A 24,986-nucleotide genomic window follows, 5' to 3' on the forward strand; every position below is an offset into this window, starting at 1 on the left:
ACAACGACACGGGCGACCACTAATTCGGCCGTACGTCGAAGGCGCACGTGTCTGAGTGATGGCGGCAAACAGGCAGGGAGGATTAACGCCAAATTACACCTGGGGGGAATTTAGACAAAATTGTGATTTCAGTTTTAATTACACTAATGCATCAAACACAAACATAAGCCTTTTTTTCCCCACAACCATTTAATTTGCAAGAATTCGTTTTATAGAGGGGGGGGGGATCAATATCCTTCAGCTGTGTCGTCACTAGAGGCAGGACCAAACAGGTTTGATCTGTGATTTGACTTGTGACAGGGAAATAAGAGACACATAATGAAAACGGTCCACACAGTGCAATTGCATTTTCTTTCAACAGTGATGACAGGTGACAGATATAAACAACAGAAACTAACGAAGACACAAACAGCTAAATACAAAATGCTGATCTGAATCCCACACACACACACACACACACACACACACACGACCTGTGAATTCCCACACAACCGCACACACTTGGTTCTGATTTGAACACGAGGAAGACGGGCGCTGAACAGGAACAGCGACTCTGAATGTAAAGGCAGGCGGCAGAACGTTTCCGCTCCCGCGCAGGAACCCGGCCGTCAGTTTGTTTGGTTCGTTTCACGACTCGCGCACACACAGAGTTACTCCCTGGGCTGCATGTCCAGCATGTTCTCAGCCAGGCTGGTGAGCTTGCTGTCCTCCAGAGCTCTGACCAGCCGGCTCAGCTTGGCCGCCCTGCCCTCCGCCTGGATGAAGCGGCTCAGGAGCTGATAGGCTTGCTCGTACAGCCCTTCTCTCTCGTACTCGTAGGCCAGGTTGTCGATGGCGGGGCCCTTCAGAGCGCGACAGCTCTTCCCCAGGGCCCTCCCGACATGTTTCCACTGACGGCCCACTCCGTTTGAAAAGCTCTGAACATCTGCCGATGTCAGCATTCGGTCCTCTGGTTGGGCCCGAAGGATGAAACGCAAAGAGAGAGAGAGAGAGAGAGAGAGAAAAACAGTCATGTAAATTCTACTTAGCGTTATTACATGAACTGCGTGTAAACGGCAAACTTTTCCCAGGATACTTTACAAATGAAAATGCTTATTTCATAAGAGGCTGGCGTTGCAGTGCAGCCGTTTCATTAAATTAAAATGCTTCATGTTACAAAAACGTCTCTGCGTTTTTCTGTCTCTACTTGGGAACATGCAGCGAGTTTTTAGGACGCGACTTTGAAGATTAAACCATAAACAATCGTTACTGTAGAGGTTGACCGATGCCAATGGCAGGAACTGCAGGTAGGAGATCTCTGAAGCTAGCTTGTTTGTCTTTTGACCCGTAAATACAGCCCTTTAACATGCATCGCTTCATTTTTTTTAACTTCTACCATACCTACAAGTTGTTGCAGATGTTCTTTAAACTCTGACCAGGTCCTTCGTGAAGAAAAGCCTCCCCAGAACAGCATCAGAGCATGATGCTGCCACCACCGGCCAGGTGGCCGCCATGTCTTGATAGGTTTGCAGCTCTATTATGTTCCGTTTAAAATTCAAATGAGTGATCCTTTTGCCCGCTGTTTTATAACCTATCCCTGTTTTAAACTTCTCAACTTATATCTGACCTGCCTGCTGTCTTCCTTGGTATTTATGATGCTGTTTGCTTACAACCTTTCATACCTTCACAGAAAATGATATACTATAATAGATTCACAGGCGGAGTTTGTTTAGGAATCAGATTATTGCTGAAGGCAATTAACTGTCCTGGGTCCTAATTCAAATACTGAAGTAATTTTAGGTTTTTATTAGTCACTGATTTTTAAAACCATGCCAATCTTCCTTCCACTTTTCAACTCTACACCGGCTTATTGCATTAAAAAACTCCATAAAACACACCAGGGCGGAGATGGCAACAAAAACGGGAAAAAAAATATTTTTATAGAAGGCTCTTAAACAGCGACATAGTTGTACTTGTTGTATTTACTCTTTGGGTGTAAAACGGGTCAGTACACATTTCTATCTGTGGTCCAGATGTCTTAGGGCTTTATGCAGGGACCAAGTATTCAACTTTAATATACAGGTGAACAATATAAGAGCTTATCAAAAGTTTTAAATGCTTTTATAAGCAAATATAGTTAATTTAGGGACTGACTCGATAAATATAATATTGATCCACCATAATCCTGGCATAGTGGATTTCAACTTGTGGTCAAAAATCCTGGCTGATGGTGACCCGTTCCTGCTTCGGCTCATCCACCCACCTTGTAAAGGAACTGACTGCAGGCTCTCATTGCAACCTGCCAGTATGTTTAAAGTCTGAAAGTAATGTTCATTAAGCCTCTTCATTATCACGTTTTTTCCTGTGACAGGTTGCTCTGTCATGCTGAAGAATACATGGATGATCAACAAACTGTGTCTGGACAAAGATGCTGTTTGACGGAGGTTTTTCATTTCACTCTCGATTCACTCGACTCTTCTCGGGGCGAGTTGTTAACCAGCCCACTTCCATACATGAGATGCAACCACAGATAGATTGTGGTTGCTCTCCTCTTTTGCTCTCCCGATAAACGATTTCCCAGATGTCCCGAACACTTAGGATGAGTCATCCTTTTGCACCGGCCTTTCTGCCGACCAGCCCCGTCCCTCCTGCTAAATTTCAGTCTGTCAGTTCTAGTTTTCTTTTTCACAAGGCTGTTATTTGAAAACCTTCCCTGATTCTGGTTCTTACTTCCAAAATTAAGCAAGCTCTGCACTGGCGGCAACGTGATTCTGCAACATCCTCCTCATTGGGTGCCCTGCTAGGTGCATGTTACTGATACTTATACTGATTTCATGCATGTGATGCCGTTTTACTGCGTAACCCTTGGTTTTGGACTACAGTGGGGGAAAAAAAGGTTGATCGTTTAGCGACAGGGCCAAATACACTGAAAATCCATATGCATTTGATCTATGATAAATGCCACTGGTCTGTGCAAAAACCGAAGTTGTAAAGTTAGCAAAGCCCGACACGGGTGTCACTGCTTAAGCTTTTGGCCACAACTGCAGTCTACGCTGCAGCGGCGAGAGGCTGTGAGTCTGTTTGGAGCCCAGCAGTCGGTGCTCAGAGGAGAGCAGCTGCAATTAACGCTTATTAGAAAACAAATCAAACAAGTAGCTGCAGGCCTGCAAGCCAAAAACAAAACAACCACCTTGAAGAGCCGTGCCTGAGCTGAGAGAAGGCGGCAGTGACGCTGCCGCTATCTGTGAGTCACTGAGTCCCAGTAATAATGAAATGTTATATTTTGTTTTTTAATAGCCACCAGACATATTTTATTTATTATCAAATAAAAGCAGTTGTATCCATTAAGAAATTCTACAAAAAAAACAACTTAATGAGTGATTTTTATTTCAAATGGGAAGTCAGGTTTTATGTCACAGTCCAAGGCTTACAGGTAAGCTGCTCCAATCTATTTATTTTTTTATTTGAATTTTGGGTGAGCCACTAGCAAATCATTTCAAGCACGCACAGCACATTTTGTTTGTCTCGACTAATCTCTCGCCACAGACGGGTCACCGTCGGCTGGATTAGAGTCAGCTGAAAACAGCACCAAACTCACAAGATTTAATAAAAAAAAAGGCAGAGGGGACACGGACCTGACCGCTTAGGGGTTGCGTCTCATGAAGTTAGCTTAGCAGCGTGGAGCCACAGACCTGACACAATGAAACTCTTAAATCAGCGCCCATGGAGATCCTGTAGTAGTGAAAAGTACAAAACGGCACGGTTCCCACAGATTTTTTATGTCAAAACCTTTCTAGATTTCATCAATGGAGTCCTCAATCTAATTTTAGGTCATGCCAATGTAATACAGATAACCTGGACTAATCTGTTGCAGAAAAAAAAAACACAATAATTTATTGGATGGATGGGGTCTGGAGATCAGTACTATTTTAATTTTCCAAACCCCTTCTTGTAAAACTGGACTTGTAAAAATGTCTTAACTCAAACTCCGCAGTGATCCAGACTTCTTCAGACGGGGGTGGGGAACCTGAATCCGCTGCCATTTACTCACCAAACACCCTGTTCTGAAACTTGAAGCAGTTGCTGGGGACCGAAGACTCTTCCTGTGTGACTGTGGGGGGCTGTGGGGCGGGACCCAAGGCCTGGCTCCGCAGCTGCTGCTCCAGATGATCAATCTCTTCGTCGCGCAGGCGCTCCGGCTGCAGCAAACCAACACATCGCTTAAAAGCTCGCCCGATGAACCGATCACCTCTAGGCTTTTTACACAGGACTTGTTTAAAATCCAGGGACATGAAGGAAATTAAGACTCACTCCTAATCTGCCTCCAAAAAGGCCAAACGCAGGGAATCAGTATACCTGTGAAAGGTGGATGTGCTGTAGACAGACAGCCAGCTGATCCAGACACAGGTCCAGATTCTGAGGCCCGGCCTTCAGCTGGGTTTCTACAGCGAAGTCTTGAGGAACGGCGAGGAGCCGGCAGGCGTGTTGGGAAAGGGACTGACGCACCGCTCCGGAGCTGTAGCTCTCCAGGAACTGCTGACACGCTGCCACATCCACGAATTTCACCTCCACCCCCAGGAAGGGCTCAGCATCATGGACCTTTAGGATCTCGTAGCCTCCCAGACCTCCTGCAGAATCTGGCCGTGGAAAACACTGATTAATTAATGCGACAGCCTGGAAGAGCTTTCCTCCGCTCGCGCGCCAGTCATCCCCGGCGGGTTTTACCTCGAAGAGTCAGCTTGATAACTTTGAAAATGATGAACTTTCCCTGCTGGTCTTTGTAGAGGTGGAGCAGGTCCACGCCGGGAAAGAGCGACTGCAGGAACATGACCGCGCATCCCGTCCACGCCGCGCCATCCGCAGTCTTGTCCGCCATTTTCTGAACACAGCACAGTTACATTTTCAGGGGGCCAGACTGCAGGAAACAAGCAAACTGATAAGGCTGTGGGAAAAATCGTCTAAAATGAGGATGTTCACCTAAAATAGCAACAGGCATACATGGTCTTCAAAATATATCTACAAATAAAAGGCTTGCATTTGTAATCAGCCCCCATTGCTCTGACACCACTAAATAAACTCTGATGAAACCAAATGCGTTTAGAAGTTGCCTTATTTGTAAATGGATCACGGCTGTGTGTGATTTTATCCTCTGATCAGCGAAGGCCTCGGAGGTTTGTTAGAAGACTAGGGCTGAACAAATAATCGCATTTTCAATATAATCGCAATTTAAAAAAACGCAATTTCCAAATCGCAGAGGTCTGCAATTTTTGGCTATGTAACAATCAGGGAATTAGACACGTCCATTAGGTGTTGGTAAAATGTTTAAAGTGGGTTTGCCTCCACATGGAAGGGAAGGAGCAGTTGCAGCAGTGAGATAATCTAATTTTATTACTTGTTTTAGAGTTTATACAATCATACATAGCATTAAGTACAGGTCAATCAGTTTAATACATAGACTTGCTTGTTGGTTGCACTTTATGTTCAACAAGGATCGATGTCCAAATCAACTAAAAGCTGTTCTCTTGAATAATATTCTGATTAATAGAAACATTAAAAGTTCTTGTTTTGAATAGTCCTTGTTTACAAGCATCTTTATTTAGAGGTCATTTTTGTTGCTTGTGGTTAATGCAGAGAAAAGTCAAAATTGCAATTTTGGTTGAAATATATCGTAGGCAGAACGCAATACGAGTTTAGATGCTGTGGGTCTTTTAGCAACTAATCTGCACAGCGAGGAAACAAATTGATTTGTTGTTTGTATATGTTTAAAAAGACATGATAAATTAAACTGGGAAAAAAAATCGCATTAAATCACAATATTAAGAAAAAAAAAATCGCAATTAGATTATTTTCCAAAATCGTTCAGCCCTATAGAAGACATGAGAGAACAAACAGCTTCATGGACACCAAGGGGCACAGCAGACTGGTCGGGGGTAGCCGACCGAGACCCGACCATCCGCCAAAACCTCCAGGCTGTTCAAGCAGAGCATTAGAGAGCTTTATGGCGGCTCTGGAGGAGCTGCAGTGATCCTACCTGATCCACAGCTCAGGTAGCAGCATTGTCAGCACAACGAATATTAGTTGTTCACGCCACAAAATCCTGCCTTTATAGCAGAGCAGTAGGAAGAAAGCCAAAAAAAGTCCTGTTGCAGACCAAAATCTCACTTTCTTTCAGTAAATGCTAAAGTCCGGCTGCACATTACAGTAAAAATCCCATCACCGTGATGAAAAAGGAGCGGTGGCAGCATCATGCTGCGTCGATGCAAGTCGGACCAGCGTTGATTATATTTTATTTCATTTTATTCAACCGTGGGGCCATTTCAAAATGGGATTCAGAAGCACACAGTGATCAATTAGAATTTCTGTCACTGTAGTTGGGAGAAATGCATCAAATAACCCAAAGTAACTGCTCCCGTTGGACTCAACAGATGTGTCCCCGGTCCAGGTCCACCTTAAACTTTTTCGTTTACCCCCGCCTCGCTTTGAAAAGCCTCATTACATAAAAACACTCATAATCTCATTGCTCCCCTCCCCCCCTCCTCCCGGTCCAACCGCTAACCCCTGTACCCTGGATGAACCACCAGCGCCTCTCTCAGCGCCGTCAGCCTGAACCGGCATCGCCCTGAGCTGGATTATAATGCATTTCCTCATATTTCACTAATACACTGCATGCTTGGCCACTAGATCTGGGAGAATGTCCGACAACTTAGCCGGTGTGCAGTTTGATGCGATCCTATCTGCTCTGAAAGTAAACTGTGAGATTAGTTCAGCAGCTGCATGAGCTGTATGAGGATTACACGGCCGCTGGGAGCTTAAAACGTATCGCTCATCTTTCGCTGCCAAAAGGTTACCTCTAGGATTCCCTGGACAGATCATCCGACGTTCCAGCGGCAGAAATATGCGATTCACGTGGGAAAGCGTTCACAAATTGGCCATCAGGCTTCCTTGTGTAAGATGGTCTTTAATAACCATGTTTCGGTGGAAAGGAAACTCTTGTTTTGAAAGAAAGAAAAAAGGGGAAATAAATATTGCTTCCACATGGAGGGGAAGAAAACAGAAGTTGGGTGGGATTGTGAGCAGGCTGATTTCTAGCTGACTAATTAGATTGAGTCAGCCTACATGCTACACTGTGCTTAGCTTGTTTGTATATGCAACACTGAAACAGGAGCTTTCCACGGAGGTCAAGGACAAAGCCGCGTATCAGAGCAAAGTTTGGAGTCTTCGCTGCGTTTAAGACGAAACTGGACCCTGCCCTGCCTGTTTTGCCAACAGCAGAGGTGTGTGTGTTGAAATATTCTGCATAGGTCTGGCGTTTTCTAAAGAAGGAAAACTAAACACTAAGCTGTATTTTTATTTCCCACGTTACAAAGCAAAGAGAGAGTTAAGAAAAAAAAAAAAAGAGCGTAAATGGATGGCGGCTGAAGGCAGCTGCTCAAACCCCCCGCCGCAGACACCAGGATCACCTGGCGTCATGGCGGAAGAGAGCGGGGGTGACCTCAGGTTTCCTAGAGGTTGGGCCGCTGCCAGAGATCCGTTCAGCTCCGGCACGTTTCCAACATAAGCATCCCTCATGACAGAGCTAGGCATCGGAAATGAAGTCACATGTGTAGCAACAGATGCAGCTGGAAACAGCCGTGCCTCTCAGTTACAAGTATCTGAACCTGACTGGGGGGAAAAGAAAAAAAAAACACAGCAAACCAGATTATTCCAAAACTGGTCCCCTTCAAACTCACATTAGTTTGTTAATTATCTAATATTCTCCTGTTTCTTTACCTATTTTTGAAGGAGAAGCTCAAAAACAAGAGATGCCATTCCCAAAGCTCAGTCAGGCAAAAGTTGGGACACATTCAGGACAAATCGATGCTCTGGGACTGCATCCGCTGGCTGGAATCACTAGATAACTATACAAACGTGACGAATTTAGAGTTTTCACATGAAATGTGCTCATTTTAAAAGTTGGATGCAAAACCGTCTATTGGTGCAGTAAAAGCAGACTAGGTCTTAAACGGAAATTACTAAAAATATGAAACATTGAAACTGTCAGTGAGACAAAGCTATTCATTGCCACCTAAAAATATATTTTATTTTTAGGTCAGGGCGTGCTCCGACGGTCTTAGTCCTTGACGCGGCTGACCCGGGTTTGATTCCGGCCTGTGGTCCTTTCCCGCATGTCTTCCCCTCTCTCTCAAACCCCCTGTCCTGTCAGACTACTTTGTAAAAAATGAGCCACTAGTGCTACAAAAAATCCATAAAAACAATATGTATATATATATATATATATATATATATATATATATATATATATATATATATATATATATATATATATATATATATATATATATATATATAAACTGCATTTAGTACCATCAGCTTTGTCACATTGCAACCAAAGCTTTCAGTGTGTTTTATTGGGATTTTTTTTTTTTTTCCAACAAATTCGACAAATAAAAATCTGAAAACTGTGACGCCCTTTAGTATTTGGCCTCCTTTATGCTGAGACTGACAGCTCAGGTGGGAGAATCTGTTCATCAAAGGTTACAGCCTAACCTTTACAGAAGGCTGGCAAGAAGAGAAACCATTAGATGTCCCACTTCCAGTCTGACAGCTCTAAGACACATGGAGGACTGAGCAGAGACGTGGGACAAGTTGCTCTGGTCTGATGAGACAGAAGCTGAACCTGGTGGCCTACATGCAAAAGGAATGGTGGAAAGCTGCAGATAAACATCGTCCCCCCCGGCTCAGCGTGGTGGTGGCGGCAGCGTCACGCCGCAGGGAGTGACAGCGAAAAATGCTCACAGATGACTTTGGGTGATTTCCAGACTAAGGCCAGATCAAAAGCCAACTGAAAACCTGATTTTAAAGCCAATCCTCCATCCGATCTGACTGATTCTGAGCTATTTGGCTGAGAACAACGGGTGAAAAAAAATCAGTCTCTAAGATAGCAAACCTATAATAAACCATTTAGACATTTTTATTTGTAAAAAGTGTAGAAAACTACACCTGCCACTTAATTACGTGCATCTGTGTCCTGATCTTTTCGCCTAAAATCCCAATAAAGTACACTGTAGTTCAGTGGTTTGTCGTGATAAATGTAAAAAACAACAAAAACAAAGAAAGAAAGAAAGAAAAATAAGGGCTACAACTCTGTTAGCAAAGCCCCAGATATTCTCACAAGATACAATCCTAACAGATAGAGGCCATCTTTAAATATTTCCATGAACACGTCTTGTTACGTGGCCCTAAAAGGGAAAGTTAAAGCCAAAGACGACAACGACTATCCAGCTCCTCCCTGACCGGCTAGGCAGGCGACGTGCGACACAGCAGGCGGAGACCGAACAATGACACCCCAGCACAGTGGTGGGGTGTGGTTTTAGCTCAGCTGCAGGAGGGTGGGGGGTGGGGGGGGGGTGCAGACTGGCTCAGGGACTCGTGCCAGGTGAGGTTAATTAGAGCATCTGCAGGGCATTGTCTAATCAAGCTCTCCCTCTTTATATGCAGAAGTGCACTGAGCCCGTGGAGACTGGTTGGACGCCTGCCAGTGTGCATGTTTCCATTAGTGTTGTTGTTCTGCTCGTGTTGAGGTAGAGCTTGGAGGTGTGCGTCCAGGCGCTGCGAGGAGCACACTGTGTTTTAGTGCACTAGTAACACTGCAGGTGGCTTTGAGAGACAGCAGAGGGAAACCAGAGCAGCAACAATCACTGCTTCCCTCACACACACACACACACACACACACACACACACACACACACACACACACACACACACACACACACACACACAGAGGGCTTTCAGGTAATCAATGAAGGGCCTTTTTTTTTTAAAGCCAACACATGCCTCCATACCAGAGCAACCTCTTCCTCAGTTTAAAAATAATACCAGCCTTTTCCTCTACTTCAGGACAAAGTCTCAGCTTTTAAAATGGCTGACTGCTATTCCTTGGATGCTGTCTGCAATATGTGCAAGACCCCAGTTAATCTCAGCGGTTGTACAAACGTCCCCCGTCTGCAGTACAAGCAAAGACATGAGAAGTTTTATGCAACTGCAGGAATTATGGACGTATTTACATCCTGGCAGGTTTGGAGTTACAATGATTTCCATTCTAATATTATTTTTTCTAAGAAGGCCTCAAACATCCTCATTGGCATTACAACAACAATCAGACCCATTCTCATAACTACATAGAAGCTTTTTGCATTTTTTTCTCTTGTATTTCAGCCATGTGTCTTTACTGATGAGCTCCAAGTCTTTTAGTCACCATCAGCCTAATCTCCCTCCACAGATCCTCGATCAGATTCAAGTTGGGATTGTGGCTGGATGGTCCAAAAAATGAATATTCCTCAGAGACAGAAGAAACCTGCTAGTAAAATTAAAATATCAACTTTTAAACCCTAAAGCTACCAGGGATGTGAAGAATTTTGGAGTTTAAAGAAACTCAACCTTCCTTTTGTAGCCGTCCTATAAAATCAATAGTAAACAATAAAACATCCGCTTTACGTTTTCGGCTGCAACATTTAAATGTATCAAAGATGAAAGTGCAAATGTGCAAGATTATTAATCTATATTGAGACTTGAGGCCAGATTAAAGATGCTATAAAGCTACTGCAGGGAAACCGTAAACCATTTTTATGTTGCAGAAGAAACCTCTTAGGAGCCGATGTAATAAATGGAGGATTAAAGTAATCATAAATGGTTTCCAGCAGATAAAATTTGTTTAAATATTTATTTCAGACAACCTTAAATTTGGTAAGATATTAGTTACCTTTATTACATTTTATTTAAATCTTCCAACTTGGAGATGGGTCTGCCACATTATTATGTAATCTGTCTTGTTTGGGCTTCCTACCTTCTTTTTCCTTTCTATTTTATATCAATATTTCTACTGAGTGAGTCAAGTTAGGGCTGCCTATTAGGAAAACATGCAATATTGGTTAAGTCATGACTTCGATATGACTTGTGATAAATACACAAGTCAACATTAAAACTATAGTGGACCTTTTTGGGCGACATGTTCCAGGGGTTTCACCTTATCTATTGTCCCACATGCCAATCACGTAATGCCAGAGTTCTCGTTCCTTGTTAGTTTCTGGATGCTGGCTGCACATTTCTAGTGTTTATGTATCCAGTTAGCTTCGCTGTTAGCCGTTCATTGTAGCTCTGCTGCTCTCACTGTATACTTTGTAAATGGCTGCAACTTGCAATAAGCAAAGTGTCTTACAAGTTTACGAGAAGAAGAGGAAAGCATCAGTAGAAAGAAATAAGACCAGAGATTTGAGAGATTTTTTCCACCCGATCCCCCTGAGGAGCGGAAGAGCAAGGTAAGGCGGTCTTGCGCATGCGCAGTTATTAGTTAAATAATTAGCTAACATTAATTGCAATCCTAGCTGTTCCTCTCAGCCCTGCATACAGGGATACTGATAGATCGCTAATGATCAATTAAGCTGTTTTCTATTATGTTTTCTTAAAATTATGTCACAGTATTTGCTGTGGAGCTGCTAAAACAGGTCATGGAGGTCTGGGTAATCAATTTTCGTCATTCCGACATTTTTATTTCTCGCCGCGATTTTGTAGTCCAAGCTAAAACATGTTGAAGCTACAAGTGGATATCTCAAAATGTCCGGTTGTTCACTACACCGCACCCCAGCGTACTACAAAAATGGCCAAAAGGGGCTGGAGTGGAACGCTCTGCGACCTGGAGAGAGGCAGGTGTGAAGTACTTCCTTTGCATTTAAAGAAACCGCACCAAAACGAGTTGCTCTCAGTCGCACCTCATAACAGGGGCAAAATATGGGATGTGGGGCAGCAACGACGCGGCATTCAGACCTAAGCATCGCAGTTCCACTTTATATAGACCACAAATGAATGATTTCAATGCGAAAGGAAATAACTGAAAAGCAAAATATGTCTCCTTTAAGTTGAAAACTATGCTTTTTTTTATTTCATTTTCCACAAATATCGTTCATATAGAAAAAAGTGTGTCCATCACTGCATGCATAATTGAATCAGCGTTTCAATGCATGACATAGCCAATATTTAGTGCAATACGGATAGTGCATAGATAGGGTAATATTGCAATAATGGTAAATTTGCTATATATTATCTCAAGATTTCCACACCTCAAAAAGCACTACTGAATCCATCATCCCACCATGAAAAGTACAACTACAAACCTACTGAGACACGGCTATCCACCAAAACTGAAGAAGACACAACTGTTTAGAAAGACAGCCGAGAGATCCAAAACGAAAGTGAGAGAATCTTTCAACAGGACTATTAGTCACTCACAAAACTAATCAGGCCTTGACGGAGGAGTAGCCAGAAGAAATGCCACAAGAACACAGTCTCAGTTTTGCACAACTTGGCAAATATGTGACGGAAGGTGCTCTGGTAAGATGAAATCAAAATTAAACTTTCTGGCTCTCGTCCAAAACCCCAGTGAATTTCTTCCTGAGCACATGCCGGTGGTAGTATCATGGTGAGGGGATGCTTTTGTTCAGCAGTGACGGGAATACGGATGGAGCTAAAGACAGGGAAATCCTGCAAGAAAACTTGTTAGAGGCTGGGAAAGACTTGAGAGAGAGGCGCAGGTTCACCTTGCAGCAGCACAGCGTCCCCGAACATGTAGTCGGATACAACATATTCTGATCTTGGACCTAAATCCAAAACTTGGAAACAGACGTTCACAGTCAGACGCCTTAAATTGTGCAAAGCAGAAAGACAAACCTCCAAAAGACCTGCAGCTTTTAACGGCAGTGAGAGGCTGGATACAAATGCATACCCCACTTTTTTTATTCTAATTTGTAAAAATCTCTGTTCTTCCACTTCAAAATCAAGCACCACTTCATGTTTCAGATAGAATCACAATAAAGCCCATTAAAGTGTGTGTGGAACGTCTTTAATTGACTACATTTTAATAATAGCTACAAACAGCTCGTTGCTTTGACTGCTGTCTTCATGACACTATCCTTTTACTAGTTTATACTTGAACCTACATGCTGTTTTTAAATCGGTTGGCTGCAGTTATTTTTTTCACGTGCTGCTGTGGCAAAATAACTTGTAATTTTAGAGTTAATATAAGACATTTACCAACGAGCAGGTTTCTATAGAGATTTAACAGTGATTGCTACACTAGCTACAGGTGATTTTAGGTCACAATAAAAGTTAGTAACCTGTTATAAAGCATAACTATTTATCAGTAATCAAAGCCCATCATTAACTATGATGGGCTACGCCTGAAACCATACGTTTTACGTTTCTATAACTTTGTTTTGACGTCGTCGTGGTTCAATGCTAGTACTGGAACTCATGTACAGCAGCAGCAGCAAAAAAAAAAAAAAAAAAAAAAAAAAAACATTTTCTCACCGTTTTAAATGGTTACTGCGCAGCTTAAACCCACCGAGACACACTCGCAGTGTATCTAATTAACTCTTCCTCTGATTCATCGTGAGGAAAAAAACTTATCGTGGGAACAAACTTACCTCAAGAGTTAAAAAAACACAACAAACTTTATGTTGTTCGGCAGCGCTTCCGCCCTGGCAAATTACTGTTTGACACAGAAATGACTTCCTGGCCTCCCATTGGCTGAATGGAAGCCAGGCTGCCTGTGATTGGTTAAATCCGGCACGGGAAGATAGTGGCCGACAGGAAGAAGGCGGTTCCAACCTCCAGTTAATGTAGGACGACACTCAGGAACTCATCAGTGACCACTTAGTTTTTGGTGATCATTAAAAACTAAAAGCGGGGTCTTAATTCAATGAGAGTTTATCACAACAGGGAAGATTTTAAGTTGTTAGTTTGGCCACATTTAGCGTCATGATCGGCTGAAATGCTGCTTCACTGCAACTTTCACTCTCCACATCCTGTCGGTCTGATTTCTTTGCCCAGACAAAAAAAGATCAATGCAGTGCAGGCATAACCTTTGGGGTTTTCCCCCCTTTATTTCCTAGTGTACATACATATTTCTTTCCAAGAATAAACAATTTTGGATCATATTATTAGTTGCTCTTTCAAAAACGACTTTTATCCCTCTTAGTTTAGGTTAGCAAACGTGGATTTTAATTTCACTAAAATATTTTTTTATGAAATATTATTAGTGAGGTTTTTTTTTGGTAGTTCATTAATACACTTTTAACCGGCTCCTAAAGCAAAGGCAGTCATTGGCTCAGCCAGAGAGCACTATAATAACTCCTGCAGTACCTTTGCAAAGGTATATTTTGCCCTCCTCCTTTTTCTTTGCAAAAAGCTCCTGCTCAGTCAGACTGGAAGGAAAGCTTCTGTAACCTGGGCTTTGAATGGACCATTATAACCCACAACAAAGCTTTGATCTAAACCATTGTTGCTCCGGCTGAATGTTTAATGTCCCTGTCCTGTTAGAAGGTGGACATGTTGAAAAGGTTTTCTTCTAGGATTGCCGTATATTTAGCTCCAGCCATATTTCCGTCAACTCACCTGCTTCCCTGTCCTGTTGAATGAAAGGTTCCCCGCAACATGATATTGCCACCACCATGTTTCCCTTTAGGAATAATGAGAGCAGGGTGACCTGCAGTGTTAGTTTGCCACCACAGACATGGGATTGTACTTGGGCCAAATATTTTGGTATCATCTGACAGAGCATGTCTCTCCTGGCTTTCTACTTGCTACTCTTCCAATAACAACTACTAATTGTCATCCTTAATAGACCTGAGCCATATAACGCTGCAGCTCCTACAGAGTTACCATGGGCCTCCTGCAGGCGTCTCTGATTAATGTTCTCCTTGCCTGCCGTTACTTTTTAACAATGCAAAGTTAGATGTTCAAAGCTTGGGCTATTGTTTTATAACTTACCCCTGCTTTAAACCTTTTCACATCTTTCTCTCTGAAGTGTTCCTCGTTCTTCATGATGCCATTTTTTTTAATTAGCGTGCTCTGAAAACCTCTGAGGCCTTCATAGAAAAGCTAGATTTATACTGAGATTCAATTATGCAGTAGTGGACTGTTCATTGAGGGGAATCAGAGTAAAAGGGGGTTCATATTAATAGAAAACAAAATCCTTTTTTAATTTCTGCTACAAAAACAATTTTGAAGAACAAAAATTTATTTGTGTTTGGGGTTCTTTCTGCATCATTTACCTGAAGATTTGGTGAAGTTCACATTCGAGCAATGTAATCTTTTTATAGTTTGTTCATAAAATCGGGCATACTTATTAATTATTTAAAGGCACAACTTATATTCATACTAGATTGCTTTGAAAGAGCTGGGGATCTAAATTATGTAGTGTAATATATATATATTGAAGTCCATCTGTCAATATACACAGTATTTTGTGGAAGAAACTGAAACATACTGTGATAAATATATTTTTATTCATAGTAGACAAAAGAGAAGTCATAAAACTCCCTGCAGGTGGAACTGTCCACACGGGAGCTTTTGTGGTTGACGTGCTTGACAAATTTGAGGGTTTCTTTGTCCCTGTAGACGAGAGCGAGGGAGTTGTCCTCCGGATACACAGTCAGAAGCTGTAAGACGATAGGGGAAAAAAAAAATTAATCATATCCACAGATGTGTTGTGCAAAAATGTGCCAATCAGAGCTGCTGACACCCACCTCTTCATCTTCTTCATTGGCAACGTAGCAAGTTAAACCCCCAAACTCTGTCTGCCAGTCTGTGAGACATACATTCTATGAGTGGGACAGTGAAAACCACCCTGCTTACTGCGTGTGTGCGCTCACCTGCGCAGCCAAAAGGCAGGATTAGGTCCAGCGCGTACTCTGCCTGTGCAGCCTCAGCATCATGCAACAGCGTGTAACTGCCATGAGACCAGCGACGCACCTCTCCACAACACACAGGCGTGCTCGGCTCTGAAGAACAGAGTTAACGGCACATAAACAAACCTGTCGCCAAACAACGATCTCGACCCGCATTTTCACACACTTCTCCCTCCGTCGTCGGCCGCTGCCGTTGATGAGGATGATTCTGCTGACGTTCCCGCAACCTCTCCCTCCTCTGCGTCGTCCTCTTTCTCCTCGTCCTCCTCGTCCGCCGGACACAGGAAGTGCAAGTGGAGGCCGGTAAAATTGGAGAGCAGCAGGAAGAAGGCCTCTGAGCGAAGCAGCTCCCAGCACGCACTCACGCACTCAGGCAGGGAGTCAAGAGAGGCCGATTCATAGCACCTGAAAGAACATTTAGCATCAGATCCGCTCTCACAGTGGGGTTAAAGCATCAGACCTGGCATCCATCTCGTACCGTTTATTTGGTGGGCCCCTTTTCATCCACTGAATGCGAGTCTGTCGCAGAGCTTCACTCACTTCCCTGAACTTCTCCTCCTGGAGGAAAATGTGACAATAAGCCTGGAGGGATAACTGGACGCGGGAGGTGTTGAGGAACTCTTACCTTCAAAAAATCCTTGAGCTGAATTTCAGAGCTGTCTTCAAACTCTGTTTGGATCTGCTCTTGGTAGGAAATATCCAAGTACAGAGGATTGATCCACTCAAACAGCACAGTCTCCTGTCAGGAGCAAATATAAGCCGTGCATTAGAGGATTAACGGGTAGTTTAACACAGCGTGGTGAAAAGTATATTCCTTCTTACTGATTTCCTCTGGGGGTTTTTTTTGGTCACACTTAAATGACTCATATCAAACAAATTTAACAACTTGAGTAAGTAAATACAAAATGCAGTTTTCACCTTTATTAGGGGAATAGGCTAACCTGGGCCTGTGTTAAAAAGTAATTACTTTCTTAATCTTCACCAATCACACCCAGACCAGATTACTGTCAGACCTGTGGATTCAAGGAATCACTTAAATAGAACCCGTCTGACAAGATGAAGTAGGCTAAAGACATTTAAAAGCAGCACACCACCACCCCGATCTAAAAAAAAGATCAAACAGATGAGACAAAAATTGAACTTTTTAAAAAGTGAGCATCATGAGAACGTCATAATGACAGTCAAACACGATGGTGGTGGTGGTGTAATTGTCTGGAGCTGCTTTACTGCTTTAGGATCTGGACGACTTAATGGAACCAAGAATTTCTCTCTATAGCAGAAAAACCTGGATGATGTCAGGCTATCATTTAGGCAAATGCCAAAGGAAAATACCAAAGTCAGCCATGATTACAAACCCAAAAAATTTGAGAGCAATATGAGAGCAAGGATGGCCTTTGTAACAGATTGAATTATAGTGCAACAGGTGATTTTAAGTCGAACATATGAAAAATATGTCAGCAAGTGCGTCTAATCTCATCAAATTTGTCCCTTTGACTCTGAGTGGAATAAAACTGCTTTTTATAACAAATACATGTAGTGCGTAAATAAACTGAGAAACCTTAAAAATGTGATGTTACAAAGTATTAAAACCTTTATTCAAAGGAAATCTGTTTTTTTTTTGTCTCCCTTTGATTCTAGTCTGGATACTAAATAAGTGCGGAAACTACAACTTAACACCCTTTCCTAAAAGCACTCACGTCTCTTGGTAAGTGTGGATGCTTCAGGATGGACGGCTCTTTAAATCGAGGAGGACGCTCCAGAGAGGGTCCATGAAACCAGCCACTCAGAGACAGGCGGCATTTGTCCTGTGATAAAACTTCGGAAACCTGCGGGGGGAAAAAAAAACAACAAAAACAGCTCATTCCAGCCTCCTCTTTAAAGCAAAATGGGTTAAAAAAAATAAAAAAAATAAAATAAAACATATGCTCACCTGGTGAAAGGATACTGGGGACACTTCGAACAGGACGAGGGTGTTCCAAGAAGGTACGAGTGACTTTGCTATACTCTCTGGCTGGAAATTACCTGATGATGGTGTTAACATCAGCAGCCGTTATCTAACAAAACAGCTGCAGACACACACACACACACACACACACACACACACACACACACACACACACACACACACACACACACACACACACACGCTGTGAGGTACCTACCGTCTGTTGAGTACAGATCCAGGGAGCCCCCGTCGCTGCTCTGCCATGGAGGCACAAGATACAAAATGAAAGCAACGCGCCTCCCTTCCAGCTCGTCGTCGTGGCACAAAAGAACATCTTGAAATGAGATAAAATGTGATTAACCGAAAAGCCAGATGGAAGAATATTCTCCAAATCTCCGACTTTGTAGATAAACCTCACCTGTGTATTCATATTTGGCACAAGAAATATCCACGGTGGGCTCCAGCTCAACCCCCAGCACGTCCCCGAGCCAAGAGCGGAAACGCCCAAACAGTGCTGCCCTGAAGAAGCGGAAACATTTAATATCCTATATTATAACAAACACTCAGTAACTACAACCACATGACTGCTGAATGCCCAAAAAGCCAACCATGACATTTGCAGCGACATGAATTATAGATGACGACAGACAGGGGGGGACAACGCTTATTAGCAGCATTTAATCCCCAAGGCTGGATTTCATTAGTAGCTCTGGCAGCTTATAGTCTTTCTGAACAGAGACGCAATATGTTTGTTTTTATATGTTCATGGGAACACATTCTATCAGAGTTTTCCATTATCAACATATGGGTCTGACCGCTTGTTAAATGTCAACTTTACCTCCATAAACAACCTTTGAACCACATTAGGACAGTAACGTCCATTAAAATAAAGATTAACGCAACATTTTTGATTAAAGATCATGATAAATGAATCAAAAACAACACATGGAGCGTAATTTAAAATCCACAACAACAAAGGGGGGAAAAAATAGAAACATTTTATATAGAGCCGAATACAGTTAGGGGAAAAATGAATAAATAAACCTGTATTAAATCAATTTCAGGGCAAGAAATTAACCTCTGGTGTCAACATGGATTCAGGTATAATCCAGAAATCCTCCTTTTTAAATTGTAAAGATAAAGCATAAACTGCTTCCCATTCATCACGCAGCTACAACTAGGCCATGTGTGCTCAATACCACCTCCATTATCATGATAACTACCTTTTCTACTTCCACACTGGTAGCTCACTTTGTGTTAACAGATCTGTGGCATGCAGCTCATTTCTACTTACTATTCAAACCACCATTATCTTACAGCCCATTCACCAAACTTCAACCCTTTTCCTTTCATCACCCAACAGAAGAAACAGTCCTCTGAGGACATAAAAGGTGATCTCTGGCGCCCCCTGGTGGAAGCGATCATTAAGTCTCATTAAATTAACAAATTCTAAGATCCATTAATTAATAAGTTAATACATAGGGAGTTTGTGAATGATTAAATTGGTTACAAAAAATTAAAGTCCGTAGAGGTTGGTAGAAAAGCTGGGATGCCCAGGAGCAAATTGCCTCCTGGCATTCCTACCACTACTGACTTTTGTGTTTTTAAGGCCAGGATTAAAACCTATTCATTCAGACTGGCTTTTAACATTCAGTAGCATGGTGTCATATTTTGTCCTTTATTTTGTATTTGCTTTTTATGTTTATGTTTTTTAATTCTGTTTCTATAATGTTTGGTTTTATGTATAGCACTTTGGTCACCTTGTGTGTTGTAAAGGACATATAAATACAGGTTAAATGGTAAATAATAATCATATTAGTTATAAACAATGTTTTGGTAAACAATGAAGACATGAATAATATTGTACATGCACAAATAAGTCGTGCTCTTACTAAAAATATACTACGCGGTACACAGAATTATGATATAAACCTGGCAATTGAGTGTTTTTCTGTGAACACGTTTCAGAAGGGATCTACATAGACTTATTATGACTCTCCTGTCAGAAAGGCTTTAAAATATTCCTGTGAGGTCTTTATAATCTAACTTAGGTTCGTTCTGGAAGTGGAGTGATTCCCAAACTGAGTGTTATACAACTAGGTAAGTGTTCATAACCTATTTCATATATTTTTATAATAAACAAGCCACATTTTTAAAATGTGTTTCTTTGTATCAAGGAAGAGGCTTTATACGCCTAAAATTGCTTTTACCTATATTAACTGCTCATTTATTTTTTCAATTAAGTTGTTTTTTGTTGTGGCTCAGGTTTTGTTTTTGTGTATACAGTATTTTGTTGCAAAAAAATGTATAAACATGCCAACTAAAATATTTGTAAAGCAATTAAAACGGTTGTCATAAATAGGTAATTATTATATATAATGGTGTGGGTTTTTTTATGTTGCCAGTATACACGTATTCCATTTTATTTACTGATTAGCAATCCTTGGTGTACTTCAATCCGTGAAAGGGACAACAAGCTTTTGCCGCTGTTAGTTTGTAGCTGACAAGTACTAACATTCTAAAAAAGAAAGGATCTTTTAATTTAGCTTTGCTCTGTGTATCTTTCAAGAAAAGGTAGAAATTCTATTTTATCTAGAAAAGGTACAACAGCAATGAAAGCAGAGGCATTTTTTTTTTCCTTGTATGGGTCTGGATGTTTCCTCTGTTCACCCCTGGAGATGTTTCAGCTGAACTCAGCTGTCGTTAATGCGCCTGCTTTAAACGAGGCTTTAAAGACGTGAAAGGCTGCTCTGTGAGAGAGGAAATATTGATTACAGTAAAAGTAGGTTTGTGTGTCTGGTTAGTGGGGATAAACTCTGGATCAGGTGCCGGAGCAGAAGAGATTAACCACCCATTAAATGTCACATCAGTGTTTCCTCTGTGAGACAACAGTAACCCACGTACGTGTGAATAGAAACAGGTCATCTGGGTTTTTTTTTTTTTGGTAAATGTATTCTTATCGCCTTAAAGCCTTTCTAAAACACATTCAGCTCATCCCGTCCTGTTTTAAAGACTCTTCAAAATCTGCGTATATTATTTTTGTTACCTCGTTGCTGCAATGTGTGGCTCCTTTCTCTTCTTCAGATCATCTGACTTAAAGAGAAGGAGGGAAAAAAACAAGTTACTTAAATATAAAACACAGATCAGCAGGAATAAACGAGTGTGATGGAAGGCTTGATGGTCACCTGTTTAAATTTGTACAGATCATTCGACTTCTCGTTGAAGTTGAGTTCCAGCAGCTCTCTCTGTAGGTTCTCAACGAAGGTTTGGCTGCTGAGGAAGTTCTTGATTATGCAGTGAGGGAAAGGGCTGCAGTCCAGCTCCAGATCTCCTGCACGAAAATGATGCATGAAGAAGTAAGTTTACTTTTTTATATTACAGGCATCAACCGTAGGAAAACTAAAAACCGTGTTTAGGAGCAGGAGCAGGTTCGCCTTATGGTCAGAGGTGGAATAAATCCTGAACGGGTCCTTAATCCGTCCTGATGCATCACTGACAATTACTTCAGGTTTCAATATGGAATCCCAGATTAATTAAATATGCACAGGAAAAATAAGCTTTTATTGACTGATGGTACACGAGCATGCTGTTTCCGTGAAGCGGACAAAGGAAAGTTCTTCTAATTAAATGCACTTGATGGATTCCCTGAATAATACTAGCGTTGTAACACAATGCCAAGAGAAAAGACGTCAGCAATGAATCAAAACTCTGCCTAAAGTTAAATAACTGAAGGTTCAAAGAATTTGAGAAACAAACCAAAACCAAACAACGAGCTTTATGTGTGACTCTAAAATGAACTTGACTTAGTTGCATCTGAGTAAATGCCAAGACTTCAGAGGACCGTGCAAAAAACAAATAAAGTTCAATGAACCCAAGCAATGATTTAAAGAGGAGAGGAACAACATTCCTACGTAAGGATGTGCGGAAATGGGGTAATTAGTTATTAAAGTTATAATTTTTTTAGTGTGGTACCCCAGGATTACTCGTGGCCTCCATCCATCCATCCATCCATCCATCCATCAGTCCACAGTAAATAACCTTTGCTGTAGTGGGTCCTGCTGCTCCACGCCTCCTTCACTGCCGTCTTCACCTCCTCCTCCTCTACAGCTCCACAGAGCTCCACCGCCTCCACGCTGCTGCTGCTCCTCTTCTTTTTCTTCCTGCCTGTTGCTCCGCTCTCATCCTGCGCTCGCTTGGAGCTCATAGCCGAGAAATGCCTTCAGAACACAAACTTCACGCAAACCTGACAGCCTGCAGCGTGGGCACGCAGAAGGAAGCGGCGTCGCGGCTGAATGACGTCAGAGGCCAAACGCGTAATCCCCACAGGGTCCTCCCGAATATCCTCAATAATAGCCCCTAGCTCCTGATCTTTAACCTTTTAACAGTAAGAACTCGTGGGGAGCAAAGGAGATCAGGACTGCTGTGCTGATTTCGGACAGCCTTTAACTCTGACGTCATTACGCGACGGAAACGCTCATGGTTGATTTTTTTTTCTTTAATATCTCTCGATGGGGATGCATGTAAACAACCAAAAGAAAGACAAACGTGATACCTATAACAACATCATAAAAAGGAGAAGAAGGAGGTCTACATAAACTTAACAATTGCTTAAAATGTATAATAATAACTTATACTTTATAAAACGCGTTCATACAAAGCACTGAACAATTACAAGGCAATAAAAGACAAATAAAAACAGTCCAGGTAGAAAAAAGAAAAACAACATAAAAACAGATAAACTAGCAGAAAATAAGATTTACTACGAGTAGAACAGAGTAAAAAGTGGGTATTTAATCTTAACTTTAAAAACACCAACAGAACCTGCCTGCGTGATGTCCTGAGGGAGGATATTCCACAGGAAAGGGGCTCGAAAAGAGAAGGCATTCTTGCCAGCAGCTTTTCTTCGCACTTTAGGGATTTTTAGAAGGATAGTGCCTTGAGATCTGAGAGCTTGAGAAGGGACATATAAAAATGCAAAAGGTCCGAGAGGTAAGAAGGGGCCCAATCCGTTTAAGGCCTTGTGGCTGAGCAACAGCTACAAGGCCTTAAACGGCAGTTTTACCTGCATTTTTTCCAATGCAGGTAAAACTGCAAATGGCTAATAAAGTGAATCTGAACAGGATCTTGAACTCTGCTGGAACATGACAAGGCAGCAAGTGAAGAGATGACAACACTGTGGTGATGTGCACATATTTCCCAGTTTTAAGTAAAACACAGGCAGCCGCATTGAACCGTGGCAGCTAGGTCAAGGACTAAGGGCTCTGTGTGCTACCCCTGTACCACCTGTATATCCACTGGTCCATTTTTTTTACAAGATTTGCAGTATATTCTAGGTAACAAACAAGAACAAACAAATGCATATTCCTTTTAAATCATAACTAAAACTTTTAAAAACCTGAACAGGGTGCTGGAAATCAATAAATATAGCACTATTTTAGCTTTTTAGAAGTGCTTTTTCCCTTGTCTTCTTTGCAGAAAAAGCCATGACTACACACTTTAAATTCAAACGATGAAGGATGCATGTCCGGTTGACATCAATTGGAGGATCCTGACTTGCGGAATGCTTGATCATGGTCAATTTGTGTCTTAATTTTGACACAATCCAGGTTTTGTGTGAAATTCAGTTCCCCTGAAAAAATCTGTTCTCCTGGTTAATAGACCACCTTTGACAGGCTGGAGAGGCTGATTCTACAGTAGATTTATTAATGAAATAACATAATTTCTTCCACTCATCATACACAACTATTCGTCTACATTCGTCTCTTTCCTTTCTTAAAGTACACAAGGAACAGAATATTTCATCTCCCTAGATCTAAAACAGAGAGACCAATCGGATCATGTTTTTGCCCATTTCGACTAATACCATAAATGTGGAAACTATACTAGATTTTTCTTCTATTTATCCAGTGATGTATTAAAGCTTACATATGAAAAGTGGTTTTAAAAAAAAGTTGGAAAAGTGTGATCTTTTCAGGAAGCTGTAATGGTCATGTCCAGTGGCTGAGCTTCCAGCTGTTTGTATCAGTGATTTAAAAAAAGTGTTTGCAAAACTGACTGTTGGTTTAAGCTATTGTTCAAGTGAACAAGACTCAAATTGGAGAAGACTGGGATTATATTGACACATACAAAAAAAATCCAAAACACAAAACTATGTCAAAAATGAGAACACGTTTAATTAAACGTGAAAATAGTCTTGACATCTGCGGACTAAAGAATCCACCTCCCAGGCTATATGATTTATTTATTTATTTTAAATAAAGCCATAAGTATTTCGGAAGAACTGAATTTTGCACATGGGGTCACTGTTATAAAACCCAAAGTTAACATCTCCCCTTGCCTGATTCTCCTGGTTCTTTTGTCTGTTCCCTTGCCCTCCGGCTAGCCGAGCCTCCACCTGTGCTGGCTGCATCTCCTCCTTCTGTTCCTCAGGTGGTCTGGGAGCGTCCTTCAGCAGGATCATCTTCACTGGCAGATGTTTGTGGCTAACAAAAAATGTTAGCCTCTTTAATTTGAATCCCTTGTTAAAGCTATAGTTGGCAATCCTGTTCAGAAACTTTTTGCTGTACTGGGTGAAATGGTTCTTCCATCTTGATGGTAGTTAAAACATGTATTCAGATAAAGGAGGTAAAAAAAATTGATCTCTGTGGGAGCTGTAGGCCAGTAAAAACTTTAACCAATCGCTGCCTTTTAGTCCCAATGGCAGTGATTGGTCAGAGGTTTCATCCTTTACAGCAGTCTGAGCCCCCTTAAGCGAACTTTACATGCTTCTACTTTTCTCATATGTTGTGAGATTGGCTCGTGTTGTCCTACGGGGTTACCGTAGGGAGTGTGGAAATAAATATTTATATCCTGCCTGGTGTTGAACAGAAAAATAAAATTTACCTAAGACCAGGATACCGCTGCACTGTGTCTTCCCTCCTGACATGACGTCATCCTCAAGTCATGGCCATGGTCATTACAAAATACAGTAAATATAGTTCACAAACCTGCATGTCAGCTCTTACTCTGTTGAAGTCCCACGACTCTTTCATAACCAGATGACTGAGCATGTTGTACTCCGCCTTACTTATGGCTCCTGAGCTCCCCCTCTCCCTCTGGCTCAATGGGACAGAGTATAATCTAGGGGGGTGACTGTGGCCTCGCCTTTAAAGTAACTCTGTGACTTCTCAATCTGCTGATCCAAAGTGGTCTGCTATCAGAATCCAAAACACGGAGGAAGACTGTTTAATTTTGCAACAGTGCAGTGTTACCAGTGGCCTCCAGGGGCGCTAAAGCCACTGGTAACATGGTGATGCTTTATATAAATAAATACATGTAGCTTT

General features: G+C 41.8%; 2 protein-coding genes across 3 annotated transcripts; both read right to left on the reverse strand.

Annotated features, from left to right (window-relative positions):
* Nucleotides 1-105: 105 nt before the first annotated feature.
* On the reverse strand, nucleotides 106-13,539 carry tradd (tnfrsf1a-associated via death domain). Of its 2 annotated transcripts, none has more exons than XM_012881019.3 (5): nucleotides 13,455-13,539; nucleotides 4,705-4,858; nucleotides 4,336-4,616; nucleotides 4,031-4,178; nucleotides 106-949 (listed from the first exon to the last, which is right to left on the reverse strand). In XM_012881019.3, exons 2-5 carry the CDS (start codon nucleotides 4,853-4,855, stop codon nucleotides 651-653), a joined length of 879 nt encoding a protein of 292 aa, XP_012736473.2. In that variant the 5' UTR covers nucleotides 4,856-4,858; nucleotides 13,455-13,539; the 3' UTR covers nucleotides 106-650. The 2 variants fall into 2 exon arrangements, with proteins under 2 accessions (XP_012736473.2, XP_012736474.2); XM_012881020.3 differs by lacking the exon at nucleotides 13,455-13,539 and adding an exon at nucleotides 13,339-13,448.
* Nucleotides 13,540-15,298: 1,759 nt separating this feature from the next.
* Nucleotides 15,299-22,087, reverse strand: ogfod1 (2-oxoglutarate and iron-dependent oxygenase domain containing 1). The gene is made up of 13 exons (XM_012880995.3): nucleotides 21,703-22,087; nucleotides 20,850-20,995; nucleotides 20,711-20,757; nucleotides 18,083-18,183; nucleotides 17,882-17,998; nucleotides 17,650-17,741; nucleotides 17,417-17,545; nucleotides 16,345-16,458; nucleotides 16,198-16,277; nucleotides 15,886-16,124; nucleotides 15,684-15,812; nucleotides 15,558-15,616; nucleotides 15,299-15,470 (listed from the first exon to the last, which is right to left on the reverse strand). Exons 1-13 carry the CDS (start codon nucleotides 21,866-21,868, stop codon nucleotides 15,315-15,317), a joined length of 1,575 nt encoding a protein of 524 aa, XP_012736449.2. The 5' UTR covers nucleotides 21,869-22,087; the 3' UTR covers nucleotides 15,299-15,314.
* Between the last annotated feature and the right edge of the window lie 2,899 nt (nucleotides 22,088-24,986).

The sequence above is a fragment of the Fundulus heteroclitus genome, chromosome 4 (genome assembly GCF_011125445.2).
Source record: "Fundulus heteroclitus isolate FHET01 chromosome 4, MU-UCD_Fhet_4.1, whole genome shotgun sequence".
In the NCBI taxonomy this organism is placed as follows: Eukaryota; Metazoa; Chordata; class Actinopteri; order Cyprinodontiformes; family Fundulidae; genus Fundulus; species Fundulus heteroclitus.